At 59.5% G+C, this 12,920-nt stretch overlaps 1 protein-coding gene across 2 annotated transcripts in view; it reads right to left on the bottom strand.

The window, feature by feature from the left end:
• Positions 1-503: 503 nt before the first annotated feature.
• The window catches only part of ALPK3 (alpha kinase 3), a 90,054-nt gene continuing 77,637 nt past the window's right edge, over positions 504-12,920 (bottom strand). For both annotated transcript variants that reach the window (XM_026648216.2, XM_026648217.2), the window contains 8 exons: positions 12,451-12,598; positions 10,431-10,558; positions 9,287-9,322; positions 8,483-8,757; positions 7,535-7,623; positions 6,873-7,090; positions 5,415-5,463; positions 504-4,773 (listed from right to left, as the gene is read on the bottom strand). In XM_026648216.2, the coding sequence (XP_026504001.1) occupies positions 4,434-4,773; positions 5,415-5,463; positions 6,873-7,090; positions 7,535-7,623; positions 8,483-8,757; positions 9,287-9,322; positions 10,431-10,558; positions 12,451-12,598 (1,283 nt within the window). In that variant the 3' untranslated portion in view covers positions 504-4,433. The remainder of the gene's footprint in view (positions 4,774-5,414; positions 5,464-6,872; positions 7,091-7,534; positions 7,624-8,482; positions 8,758-9,286; positions 9,323-10,430; positions 10,559-12,450; positions 12,599-12,920) is intronic.

Raw genomic sequence — 12,920 nt, 5'->3', positions numbered from 1 at the left:
GCTCCAACCTTTCATACGTCAGGGCAGAAGCCAGCCCCTGCTTGATGGCTCAGGAACCAACGTCACTGCAGCCATGTGAGCGGGGGTTTCACACCTTCCTTTGGAGCACATCGCTGGCCAGGCTCTGGTGTAACTCACCCCGGCAGGCGATGGTGTTCCAGCAAGGTCTCGTCACTGCACTCCTCAGAGTTCGTACCTGCCTTGGGATGGGGGCTGCAGCTGTGCCAGGGAGGGTGCCGGCTGAGGCACTGGTCTCACGACCCAGGTGGTGTTGCCTACCCTACACCTGGGAATGGGTGCAAACAGACTAGAAAAATGAAACCCCTTCTCCTTTGCCCCCAGCACCACACACAGTCCCCCTCCTCCGCCCCGGAGACAAACCCCTGCTATGCTGAGCTTTGGGCAACACGCTGCTAGGCACCATATCACCCCCCAGCTAGCGGGAGAGCAGGAAGGAGGGGTATCCCGGCCCCTCCAGCCGGGAGAGACGCACTGGAGAGCAGGCCAGTCCATCGCGTTTTATTGCACTCGCGCACACCCAGTTGCCAATACACAGACGAGTATGTACACGGTTATCTTACAACGGGCTGACTGAGAGCAGGAAACGGCCCCGGCAGAAGGGTGAAGCGCAGCTGCAGCCATGGAGTGCAAAGCACCAGCCGGGCAGCTCCCTAGCACAGGCAGCCTGGCTGGGCACCCGGCTTTGTATCACCACGACACTGCTGCTGCCAGCACCAGTCACCTCCATTGGGACTGAAGTTCTGTGGCATCCCGGTCCCACGCCCCACGGTCACAGCTATTCTGTGCTCTGAGCCCAACGGGACAAGGGCTCAACAGCTCCCCTCCCCCTGAGCTGGCCCAGGCTGACCATTAACTGCACTAGCCGGGCGGCTCAGCCTGCGGTCACTGCCAGAAGAGGTGAGTTTTTACAGCGAGTTAACAGGTCCGAGCTAGCTCCAGTGGGATCCTAGTGGAGACAAGGCAGGGGTAGCTTTAACCGCAGTGCAGCTAGGCAAGGGCACCTGCGGGGGGTCCAGCACTGACCTCCCCAGCTACACACCAGTAACAACTGCTCCCTGTGCCTTGGCGCTGCTAGGCATTCACAGCAAGAGAGCTATTGTTTATTCCTTCTCGTAAAACACAGCCCAAACGTGAGCCCTCCCTGTCCTCCCGCGAGCAGGGATCAAGAGGGAGAAGGAAATCCAGCTGTGCCTGTTACAAGTGGCTCCCTGTGCTGGGGCATTATGTCAGCTGCCGGCGGTACCCAAGCAGGAGGGTTAGCAAACACCAGGCTCAACCCTAGAGCAGCCAAGGCAGCGTGTAGCTTTCACACAAAATAGCAGGTTGAGATAACTCATGTGAAAACTACCCCCAGGCATGTCTACACTAGGGCTTCCCCTCATGTTAGCTAGCTCGTGGTAAGATCACACCTCCTTTCCTGGTGAAGATGAGGCCTATGGGGGTTTGCAAACCCGGGTTTTCGGCAGCTTTGTGCGGGAGAAGGGTGGGGGCTGTTTTGTTTCCAAGGTTGGCTCTGCTTGCGCTTTCCCTGCAGGAGCAGCCAGAGGCCGTGTCTGCGCTGTGGGGCTTTGCCCTGCCAGGGCTGTTGGGAAGACTCAGGCTGGCTGCTGTGAGCCCGTAACCACGTCAGTACAGGGAAGGCCTTCCCTGCTCCGGGGTCGTTAGCACGGTTACCAACACACCAACCAAAGGGCACCGAACAGTGGCTCACACTCACAGAGCAGGGTTGTCTCCACTAAAGTTTCACCTCCAGTGACCTGCTTGCCTAGGCCGAGCCCTGGGGTGAGCCACAAACACTGTGGCAGTGACACCCCCAGGCAATAAGCAACCAACCAACCTGCGGGCAAATCACTAATGCAAACAAGCCCCTGCTGCTCGGCTGTTGTGATGCCCTCACTTCACCGCTTCCCCAGCCCAGACAGGACCTGCATTCTAATGGAACAAACAGACAGGGCATTTTCAGGCCCCCATACTCTGCCATGAAGAAGCAAGAAGAGAGCACATGGCCTGTGTCTGCCCCTTTAAACAAGGCCACAGCCCCACTGTCAGCCACACTGGGAGGCAGTAGCCAAGAGAACTTGTGCCTGAGCCAAAGTCTGGCAGCGTAAGCAGCAGGCACATCTTGTTCCCCACCCCCAGCGCAGCTACATCGCCAGCACTGAAGCCACGAGACCTAGAGACAAACCAGAAGAATGGAGGCCTGTGGGGGCAGGGCTTACAGGCTTGGGGGGTGAGAGGCAGGCAGGGCTGGGGCTGTCTCTCGGAGGCAAAGGAAGGGCTCGCCTGTTGATCCCAGGAGTTGGAGGGTGTGTAGAGGCAGGGCAGAGCCGACAGGGTACAGCTGGGAAGGTGGGTTCAGACCCTCCCTGGATCCAAAGGGGTGAGCGATAAGACCAGATGAATGCTAAATTACTGGGCTAGATGCCCAGGTGCACCAGAGCAGCTCTTGGCATACAGGGGAGATAAGGAATGTGCCATCTTTCCACCGCTGAGCCTGGGGGCTGAACTGGCACCCCCAGCATGAGGTAGAACAGCCTTGAGGCTGCACTAACTTGAACCAGCTCCCAAGAAGCCTCTCTGCTGGCCAGGATCGGTGGCCCCATCCCTATGCTGGCAGATGGGGAAGGTAGGGAGCACAGGGCAGGACTTGCATACAATAGGGAATCCTCAGCTCTGCTTTAGGGCAGCTTTAAATCCGGTTTGTGCTATGGCAGCATTACCAGGCCAAGGGGCAAGGCCACTATTAAATCTTAACCCCACTCAGGGCTGCCTCGCTGGGACGTCCTGCTGCCCTGGGAGAACAGAGCCCTGATCCCTACACCCCACACTCCACAGAGAGGGGCTGGCTCCAATGCACACCCCCCACCGACACTGTGCCAAAACACACCCAAGGCTGTGGCCCAGCCCATGACTTTGTCAGCTCACAAAGGGAGGGTGCCTGAGGACAACAGGGTGTGGCTTGACCTGGTCAGGGGAAGGCTGGGTTATTTCTTCCCAGCCCAATCCTGCAGTGATCCAAGTGCCCAGGGCTGCATGAGGATGGGGTGCAGGGGAAGCTGCTTTGGGTCTGCCAGCGAGGATGCTGCAGAGTGTATTGGCTCTGCTGGCAGGGGTGGGCTTTTCCCTTTCCCCTTGGAGAAGATTTGAAATATTTTTTCACAGGAGCAGGAGGTTTGAACTCCCCCCACCTGCCCCTCTGTGCTGGCTAGACTGGCACCCACCTACCATTGTGATTGGCACATTACAACACAGATACCCCAAGCACTTCCACTACCATAATCGGCAGGGAACTAAGTGGTGACATTTTAATTGTGCCCGATAGACTCCAAACTTAAACACTCCCAGCTGAGAGGCCCCGGGCAATGCGCCCCCCAGCAGACTCGGGCAGATAATGCTGCATTAGTAACATGTGAAGCACACGTGGAAGATTGGCTTTGCACTGCTTTGCACCAGGGAAAGCGAAGAATCTGCCACATGGTTCTGTAGCGAGGGCTGGATGCTGCCAGACTTTCCGGGCCCCGGGAATCACAGAAAACACAGGGCCATCCCCACGGGGCAAGAGGGACCAAGCAGCCTGTCTAGTTATGCTCCCCCTACAGATTAGTGAGTAGGTAATGGGCATGGGGTGGGACCGGAGAGAGGTGCTGAACTAGCCGGGCTCAGGGAAGCTACAGCAGAGATCAGTAGGGCCTGTGTATGGCCCGTTAGGGACCTGGGGTCAGGGATTTCTGCTGGACACGTGTAGGGAAAACACCAGGAGGTGCTGCGAGCCGGGGGGACCAAAGAGCTACCACGCCTTTGTGGCACCCATGCCCGAGCGGGGTCAGTGCACTGTAGACAGCTGCAGGCTGGCAGAGTAGAGCGGCACATTCCTAGTGGCACACAAAGGAGCACCAGCCTGCTCGCTCTCCTCCAGGGGTCGCCAGCAGAGAACACCAGGGCCAGGCGTCGGAGCAAAGCCAGAGAAAAGCCGGCACAGTCTAAAGGAGGGATTCAGAAAACGAGCCTCAGGGTCACCATCAGGCAATGGCCAGTGCCCCCTGGTGGTCAGGCTGGCGCACTGCCCCAATACCCTCTGCACAGGGCACTGTGACGCCTGCATGGCCCTGGCAGCTGGGGCTTGGCAGGCTCGGCCGGCCTGGATGAGCTGTTGTTTTAAAGAGGTAACAGAGATGAGCTGCCGTGCTCCCTGCAGTGGCTGTGCAGGCCCCGCCATGCACCGAGCCAGCTTCGGCCCACTAGGCTACCCAGGGCCCCCCGCACTGGCGCCAGCCTAGTCACTGCTTCACTCGCACACCACACAGAGCGCAGCGCAGGGGCGTGCTGGGAGCCACAGGAAGGAGCAGCAGCTGGGTCCCCTTTCCAGGTGTGCGCGGCGGCACGCTGCCTGCGTGGCTGCACCGAGGCTCTGGCTACTGCAGCTGGCTGGGCCTGTCGCTCTCCAGCGCTTTGTGCTTCGGGGCCGACTGGGCCTCCCCAGCGTCAGTGGATTTCCGGGAGGCTTTGGGGCTCACGGCGCCCTTCCGGGTACCCTGGGGGCTTGCCAGGCCTTTCTTCTGCAGCTGGGGGCTGGACTGGGCTGAGGGGGCCTTCCTGCCCAGGGAGGGGCTCTTGGAGCCCTTGGGCTTGGCTGGCTGCTGCAGGCTCTCCATACTCTTCAGGCCCAGGATCTCACAATAGCGGTTACACTGGTGGACAGCAGCAAACTGGTCCAGCAGGGCCGGGAAGCAGCTCTCCTTCAGCCCCTGGTACCTGCCAACACAGCCACACTCAGGGTCAGTGCCCTGCCAAGGGGGCTCTGGGCCAGGGCGCCCCTCTCCCCACACACCCCCAGGCACGGCGAGCAGGGAGACAAAACGCCTGGGCTGCTGCCTTCTGGGCACATACCCCTTTCCGGGTGGTGGGTGGGGGCGCCGACTTTCCACCCGGCTCCCATCCCCTCTAGGGCATTGCTGCAGGTGCTCACTGCATGGGCCATGACACTGCAGCAGGGCGCAAAGCAGCTCCTAGACCCACCATTGTGTCGTCCCCCCGCCCCAGACCCAGCCTCCCTCTTGCAGCCCCCACTTTCCATCACATACCCCCCCCCCCCCCCCCCCCCCTTCCCTCCCCCCCCCCCCCGCCATCACACACTAAGGAACTGGAGCGGGAAGAGGAGAGCAGCAGAGGAGACAGGCCTGGGGCTGAACCGTGCAGGGGGAGGACAGAGCTATGGCTGGCTGGCTGGTCGAGTGACGGGGAAGGGAGTCGGGGGGCAAGGTCACTGCAAGCCCTACAGAGAAGCTGGGGCAGCCCCATCTCGTGGCAGACACAGCCCAGGGTAGGGCAGCGCCCCCACAGCCCCTCTGAGAAGCCAGCTGCCAGCTCTCTGCCTCGGCCCTGCAGTTACTTACCCTTTCAGCTTTGTAGCTATCCTCACGTTTGTGATCCTCCACCCAACACCTGCAAGGGAAGGGAACAATCACCAGCCTCAGGCCGAGCCCGATGCAGCTCCCATGGCTGTCAGCAGAAGCCTGGCCACTAATTCTGCCAGGACAGCAGGATTTGGCCCAAGGAGTCTCCTGGCTGGGGTCCAAGTCACTGAGCCCACCGCAGGGGCAGGGTGGGCACAAGAGACACCAGGGAGGGTCCCTGTCACCCCTGCATGGGCAGGATGGGCACGAGGGACATCAGCACAGGGTCCCAGTGTCCCCTGAGCAGGCAGGGTGGGCACGAGGAACCCCGGGGGGGAGGTGTCCCAGTCACCCCTTCATAGGCTGGGTGGGTGCGAGGGGCACCGGCACGGGGTCCCAGTCACCCCTGCACAGGCAGGGTGGGCACAAGGGGTACTGGTGTGGGGTCCCAGTCACCCCTGCATGGGCAAGGTGGGTGTGAGGGGCACCAGCACAGGGTCCCAGTCACCCCTGCAGGGTCCTGGCAAATCAGGTTTAGGCCTGAGTTGCCCTCTTTTCAATTGAACGCACCTTTAGCTCTGTCCCTCTCCGAATTCCCTCCTTCACTCCAGCCCGCAGGGCGCAGCTGCTGCCATCCCTGGGGCCCAGGGGAAGGCTGGGAGCGTCAAGGAGGGGCTGGGAGAACATGGGCTGGCAGGGCCCTTAGTGGAGCCACAGAGAGCCTGGGGAGGGGACAGTCCTACCAGGAAAGGAGCGATGAGCAGCGACCAGCCCACAGAGCCCCTCCATACACAGACTGCAGCAGCCCCCACCCATGTCGCCCCATCACCTGGGGGAGCAGAGATGGAACAGTTCCCATTTCACACCTGGGGAAGCCCTGGCTCAGAGAGGTCACAGGCCAGGGCTTTGAGGGGGCTCTGGGTTTGGATGCCCTGTCAACACGCTTTCAGCCGCTGGCTCCAGCTGCCACTGGGCATTCTCTGCAGCTCTGCAAGTCAGGCCCCAGGGGTCTGGAGTTGGGGACCATAGAGGAGAGACTCTTTCTGAAAGCCTGAGGCCAAGGCCCTCAAGCCAGCGGCTGGCAGAGACAGGAACAGAGGCCAGATCTCCCGGGTTCCCACCTCCAGGTGCCAACGCAGGCTGCCACTCCAGTACATCCTAGTGTGCTTGGTCGATCCAATGCTATGGGGGAGAGACTACTAGGGAAAGGCCCTGCCTGCCACCATGCCTGGCAGGATGGCGGGAGGGTGGCTGGAGTCCTTGGCTGAAGGAGATTTTCCCATCTCCTTTTTCCAGCAGCCACCACTCCCTGGCTCTCTCTCAGGGGCGGGGCTGCCCGGACACAGTGCTGGGTGGTGTGTCGTAGGAGGCACCACTGCCCTGGGCCCTGTGGCGCTGGGCCAGAGGAACCAGGGACTCCTCCCTCACCGGGGACTAGACAGCCACCTCGGCCCATACCTTCCATGTCGGTCACAAGGATGTTTCCATTTGTCCACTGGTAGAGCCAGTGCTGGAAGGTGCAGCACTTCTGCGCGATCTCTGAGCTGCTCTGCACAGCCAGGCTGCCGTCCCGCTCCTTCACGCAGTACCGCTCAAAGGGCCCTGCCAGGTCCTCCTCGATGGTGGCGTACGGGACAGTGTTGGCAGGTCGGTAAATGAGATACAGAGGGATGATCCTGGACAACGGTAAACGGCCCAGGTCAGCATAGGCCAAGCCAGAACGTAGGCCGACGGGCTGGCTCTGCGACTAGCATGCAGAGCGCATGGTGGACCCCAACCCAGAGCCCACCACCCCGAGCACCGTCCCTTGGCTGCTCCCTGGGCTGGGCAACAGCCTGTCTGCAAGCTGCCCCCACCTCAGCCATGCTAGCGACTGAACCTGCTCACATTAGCCCAGGCCCCAGAACCTGCCCACACAATGCTCCCAATTTGGCTTCTGAGTGCACCTGTTAATGAAAAAGGGCCACTGGATCCCTGGAGCGATGGGGCGGAGGAGGCCATGCTGGTGCCGCCCACCCCAGATCCTCCCTCCCCCGGCCCAGTGATGCTCGGGGTGGGAGGAGGCCATGCCGCCCTGTGGCCCCTGCATGCTCAGGATGGAGGGCAGAGGCCCAACTTACTCGGGCACTGCCCCGAAGTCTGGGATGGCCCGTGCTTCAGCAGCAAAGATCTTGCAGTACTCCCGGCTCGAGTTCTGGATTTTGCACTCCTGGGGATACAAGCAGAGTCATTATCCCTTGCCCTGCCCCGGGCCAGCAAGCCAGGTTCAGACAGCATCCTGCTCCTCCCGGAGAGCTCACAGACAGGCACTGGGACGCATCCTCACTGGTAATCACAGGACAAAGGGCGGCTCAAACCACCAGAGCCTCCCCACCACGCAGTGTGGGGGACAGCAGGCATGATGGGTGAGAGTACTGGACAGCCATGGAGCAGGCTACGGGTGCTGGCCCCTGCCCCTCAGGGCTTGTGTGACAGCAGCTAGCCCAGGAGCAGAGGAGCAGGCAGGACACAGTCTGGGGCTGGGCAGGCAGCACAAGGGACAGCTCAGGAGAAGCAGGCAGTGGCAGGAGAGCAGAAGTCAGGGGGCAACTGGCCAGAGGGGCCAGCAGGCCAGGAGCCGGTGCCCAGGCTGGGGGAGGCTGTTCCAGGCACTGGAGTGTGCATGAGGAAAGGCAGGAGAGGGAAAGCGGGAGGAGAGAAGAGGAGTGGGGCCAGGGTTGGACAGGCTGGCGGGTGCAGGGGGGCGCTGAGGAGTGGCAGTGAGCTGGGTAGTGAGTGGGGAGCAGGCCAGGTGGACAGGGGTGGGGGGAGCACGCTGGGCAGGAGCAGTGTGCCAGGTGGGGGAGGGACATACAGGGCAGGGTGTGTGCAATGCAGGCAACAACAATCAATGCACTGAGCCAAGTCAGAGTTTTCAGGCTGTCCCCATCCTGCAGGAACAAGGGGGCGTGGCCTGGGCGCACCTGCTGGGGAGTGTGAGGGGAGGGGCCGTGACTGGGGCCCACCTGCCGGGGAGCGCGGGGGAGGGGGCGTGGCCTGGGCATGCCTGCCGGGAGGCCTGGGCCCACCTGGATGGTGATGTCGTAGTTCTTCTCGATGAGCGTGTTCTCGTTCTTGGTCCCGAAGACGATGAGGTTGTGCACTTTGATGATGCAGGTCCGGCCGGACTCGAAGACGGGCTCTAGGCCGTAGATTATCCTGGCGCGCCAGGCTTTGCGCAGGAAGCCGGCGCCCACCTCCATGTCCTCGCTCACAACGCGCCCAAAGAACTTGTCCCCCCAGTAGCCTGAGTCGGCCAGGCCCTTGGCGAACACCATGGGGGTCATTTCGATCTCCTCGCCGACTGGCAGAAGGAAAGCAGTGAGTTAGTGGTGGCGGGTACTGCTGGGAACGGGGCAGCTGAGCAGTCACTAGGCTCATCCTGCCGGGGTGTGCAGCAGGGGCAGCAGGTTGGGCCCCTAGTGCATAGAGAGATAGTGAGGGCAGCACGCTCAGGCCCAGGAGGAGGAGGGTGGGGAACAGCTCCTGCTGCATGCTAGCGCCCTCTCTGGCTGACTGGCGGCATGGTGCTGGAGGAGCCTCTCGCTGCAGGGCCTTGGGAAGAAGCTCCAGGTCCGCGATCAGTGAGCTTGACCTCTGGCTGGCATTAGCCAGCTGCCTGGCGCAAGGCCTTGCACATAGACACCGGCTCGTTAGGGAGAAATGGCAGGATCTGGCTATGTCGCGCTTTGTGGTCACCCCTCCCACTGGGCATCCTGCCCCACCCCAGGTGCAGCATCAACACGTGCCGTGAGGGGGCACTAGGTTTACTCTGAGCCCAGCGGTCATAGCCTGGCCAGCACTCACTGCTCCTCTGGCTGCTCCCACTTTACCTTCAATTTCTTCTCTGGAGACAAATCCCGACAGCACTAGAGGAGAAACAGAGCCCTGGCTGTTAGTGCCCTGAGGTGGCTGGGCCTAACTCTCAGCTGTTCATCCCAGCCCCCTCCCTGCCCCCCCAGGGACACCCAGACCTGAAAGTGCCCTGGCAGTGCCTGCACACGCCTGCACCGGTGTGACACCGTAACTACACCGAACGCTGGGCCCTGCTGTGCCCTCGCTCTCGGGGCCCTGTTTGCAGTCGGGCCAGACGCCGGAGGGAGGAGCGGTGGGATAGGGCCCCTAGGCCCAGGACCGCCTTGTCAGAGAGACCAGCAGACAGGCCAGCTTCTACCCTTCAGGAGAACAGGCCAAGGCCCAGCCATTGAAGGGACTCTCGGCACAGGGCCGGATTCATTCCCTGCCCCAGGTTCAGATCACTGGGTGATGGAGCATGGAAAAGGCTCTTTACCGCAGGCCAAGAGTTGCTCACATTCCCCTCAGGAGGAGCTTGGAATCGTAACCTCTCGGCTCCCACAGCTAGAGAGCTGCTCCCAGCCTGCGCAGCCGAGTATCCCCGGTGCCTCCAGCCCCCCATACCCCATCTGCCCCCACTTCCCCCTCACCCCATACCCAACTCCTCCCCCGCACCTCTGGTCCCCCGTCACCCGGTACCCACCCCCTGCGCCCCTGTCCCCCGTCACCCAGTACCCAACCCACCCCCTGCATCCCTGGCCTCCCATCACCCAACTCGCACCCAGCGCCCCTGGTCCCCACATCACCCAGTACCCAACCTGCCCCCTGCTCCTCTGGCCCCCCGGTTACCGGTTACCCAACCCGCCTCCCCACCACTGTCACCCAGTACCCCTCCCAGTCCTGCCCTCCTGTCCCCCACCCAATGACCAGTATGCAACTCACCCCCTCACTCCCCTGGCCCCCATCACCTGGTACCCAGCCCACCTCCTGTCCACCCTATCACACAATACACAATGGCCACTGCCAACTCCTGATCTCTCTGCCCCCCCCATTGACTGATATCCAACCTGCCTCCCCTCCTGCCCCCATCACCCAGTATCCAACTCATTCCTCTGCCCCCCCCCGATCTCCAGTAACCCACCCCCCCCCCCCCCCCCACGCCCCATACCCAACCCACCTCACCTTCTGCACTGAGCAGGAAGTCGGTGGAGTCGGTGCCATACTCATTCTCGATGGTGCACTGGTACACGCCACAGTCCTTCCGGGATGCCTGCACAATGGCCAGGGCTGCCTGCCCCTCATCACCTGAGCTGAAAGACAATGGAGTCAGCCTGGAGATTAGTGCTGGGCAGCCCTGTAGTATCTGTATTGTGGTAGGGCCTATGAGCCCCAGCTGCGGACCACAGCCCTACTGTGTGAGGAGCTGTACATACGCACCCATCCAATGAAAGGACAGGCCCTGCCCCACAGAGCTTTCAGTCTGACTTCAGCCCTGCAGTGGGTGCATGTGAACTGAAAGCCAGGCGAATGCTACCAGGAGTGAAGTATGCAGCACGTTGGGAAAGGGATCATCCCGTGTGATCCAGCGAGACACAACCCAGGGGGTCTCAGGAAGCCACCTCACTGTTTCCCGACACTCAGGAGCTATGGGATGATTACGGTTTCCTGTAGATTGTACTTGGGGAGAATGAAAAGGAAAAGAGACACCACCCGCTTCCCCCAACAGTCCCCTTGACCTCCAGCAGGCTGGCAGGAGGACAGTTTCTTAGATTTGAGTCCTTGTTTTTAAGGGACAAAGGTGGGAATCTTCCTCACATTCTCTGCAGTGAAGACAGATGCAAAGAATTCATTTAGCTTCTCTGCAATGGCCGTGTCTTCCTTGAGTGCTTCTTTAGCATCTCAATCGTCCAGTGGCCCCGCTGACTGTTTGGCAGGCTTCCTGCTTCTGATGTCCTTAAAAATTGTTTTGCTGTTAGTTTTTAAGTCTTTTGCTAGTTGCTTCTCAGATTCTTTTTTTGGCCTGCCTAATTATAGTTTTACACTTGTCTTGCCAGAGTTTATGTTCCTCTCTATTTTCCTCAGTAGGACTTAACTTCCACTTTTTAAAGGATGCCTTTTTGCCTCTCACTGCTTCTTTTAATTTGTTGTTTAGCCGCAGTGGCAGTTTTTTTGGTTCTCTTACTATGTTTTTTAATCTGGGATATACATTTAATTTGAGCCTTTGTTATGATGTCTTGAAAAAGTTTCCATGCAGCTTGCAGACATTTCACTTTTGTGCAGGAAGGGTGTAACCAACAACAGGGGCCACAGCTCCTTACTGAGAAGCATCTGGTCTGGTGGGGCACCAAGCCCGGCCCTCTCAGTGAAGCCAGAACATCACTTGTACTCCTCATGGCAACCATGTGCTGTGGCTGAACCCAGAGTCCAATTGCTTGGGGGGCGGACTGCTTTCCCCTGCCCTTATTAGTGTTTCCCAACTCTCCCTGCGTCTCCATTATAGGATGTTGGGAATGTGGGTTCTGGAGACAGTGCAGGCCCTGCTTCTGTTTGACTTAGTCCCTTCCATGCACGGTGCAGAAGGACATACCATTGTTACAGGCTGGGCAGATGTTCCCTCAGTGAGGTGCATGGTCTTCTTGCTCGCTCTCTGCCCTAGGAGCTGGGCTCTGAGCATTAGCGTCTGCTGTGGTTAACAATGACCAGATTCTCTAGTTCCTTCTGTCCCACCTTGGCTTCTCTCTCTCTCTCCAGAGCCAGGGGGCCTCTGTGCTAATGGCCGGGTGTACTTCACTGATACCCAGGGATCCATATTTGGACTTGTTAGCAGGGTGGGTCTACGGTGTAGGCGAGAGGTGTGACTGCTACACATATAGACAGACCCAAACTAGCTTAAATCTGTCTTGATCGAAGCCAGCAGTGAAGCACAGGCGGTGGCTGATCAAGTATACACCCAGAGTCCTGGGCGGGGTTGTACTCCAGACGCTAGCCTGCACCACTTGCACTACACGCTATTGCTCCTGGAGCTGGCTTTGCTGTTGCTAAATCAAAGCTAGTTTGGGTATGTCTACATAGGCTGCAGTCACACCTCCCGGTTGCAGTGTGGATATACCCTCAGAGTTGATAAATGCAAGGGGCAAGGCTAGATTTAACACATTGGCCACAGGATATGCACGAGTAAAATACAGCAAAACTGGCAGATTACCTCCGTCTGGCTTCTGCTACAGGGAACTCGTCCTTGTACCACGTCAGCTTTGAGTCACTCAAAATATTGAAGAATTGGCACCAAAGTTTCAGGTTTCCTGATGCATCAGAAAATTGTTCTGCTCTGATCTTACGAATCAGCTGGGGAGCTAAGGACAAAGGTGCAGAGAAGGGAGTGGTGTGAGACCAACAACATACATATCAGTTCCTCTCCACAGACTAGCCCTTGGTCATTCAGTCTTGTTACCAATCCCTGGGATTACCATACGCCCGTAGCACAGCTTTCACCAGGCAAGCTCTCAAACTGCTACACAAACTGAGATGCAAGCTATATAAAAGGAGGAATGCAGCACAGCAGCTGTTCACAGCAATGGGAAATGAAGAAAAATGCCAGATCCAACCTGAAGTGCCGAGGGAACTCAGGGAGGCAGAAGGCATTCACCAGAGTGGGAATTTGTGCTGGACACACCT

Source organism: Terrapene carolina, unplaced genomic scaffold (genome assembly GCF_002925995.2).
Source record: "Terrapene carolina triunguis isolate 2854851 unplaced genomic scaffold, T_m_triunguis-2.0 Scaffold67, whole genome shotgun sequence".
NCBI classification, from domain to species: Eukaryota; Metazoa; Chordata; order Testudines; family Emydidae; genus Terrapene; species Terrapene triunguis.
The sequence above is the reverse complement of the archived record's forward strand: the minus strand, read 5'-3'. Positions and strand labels throughout refer to the sequence as shown.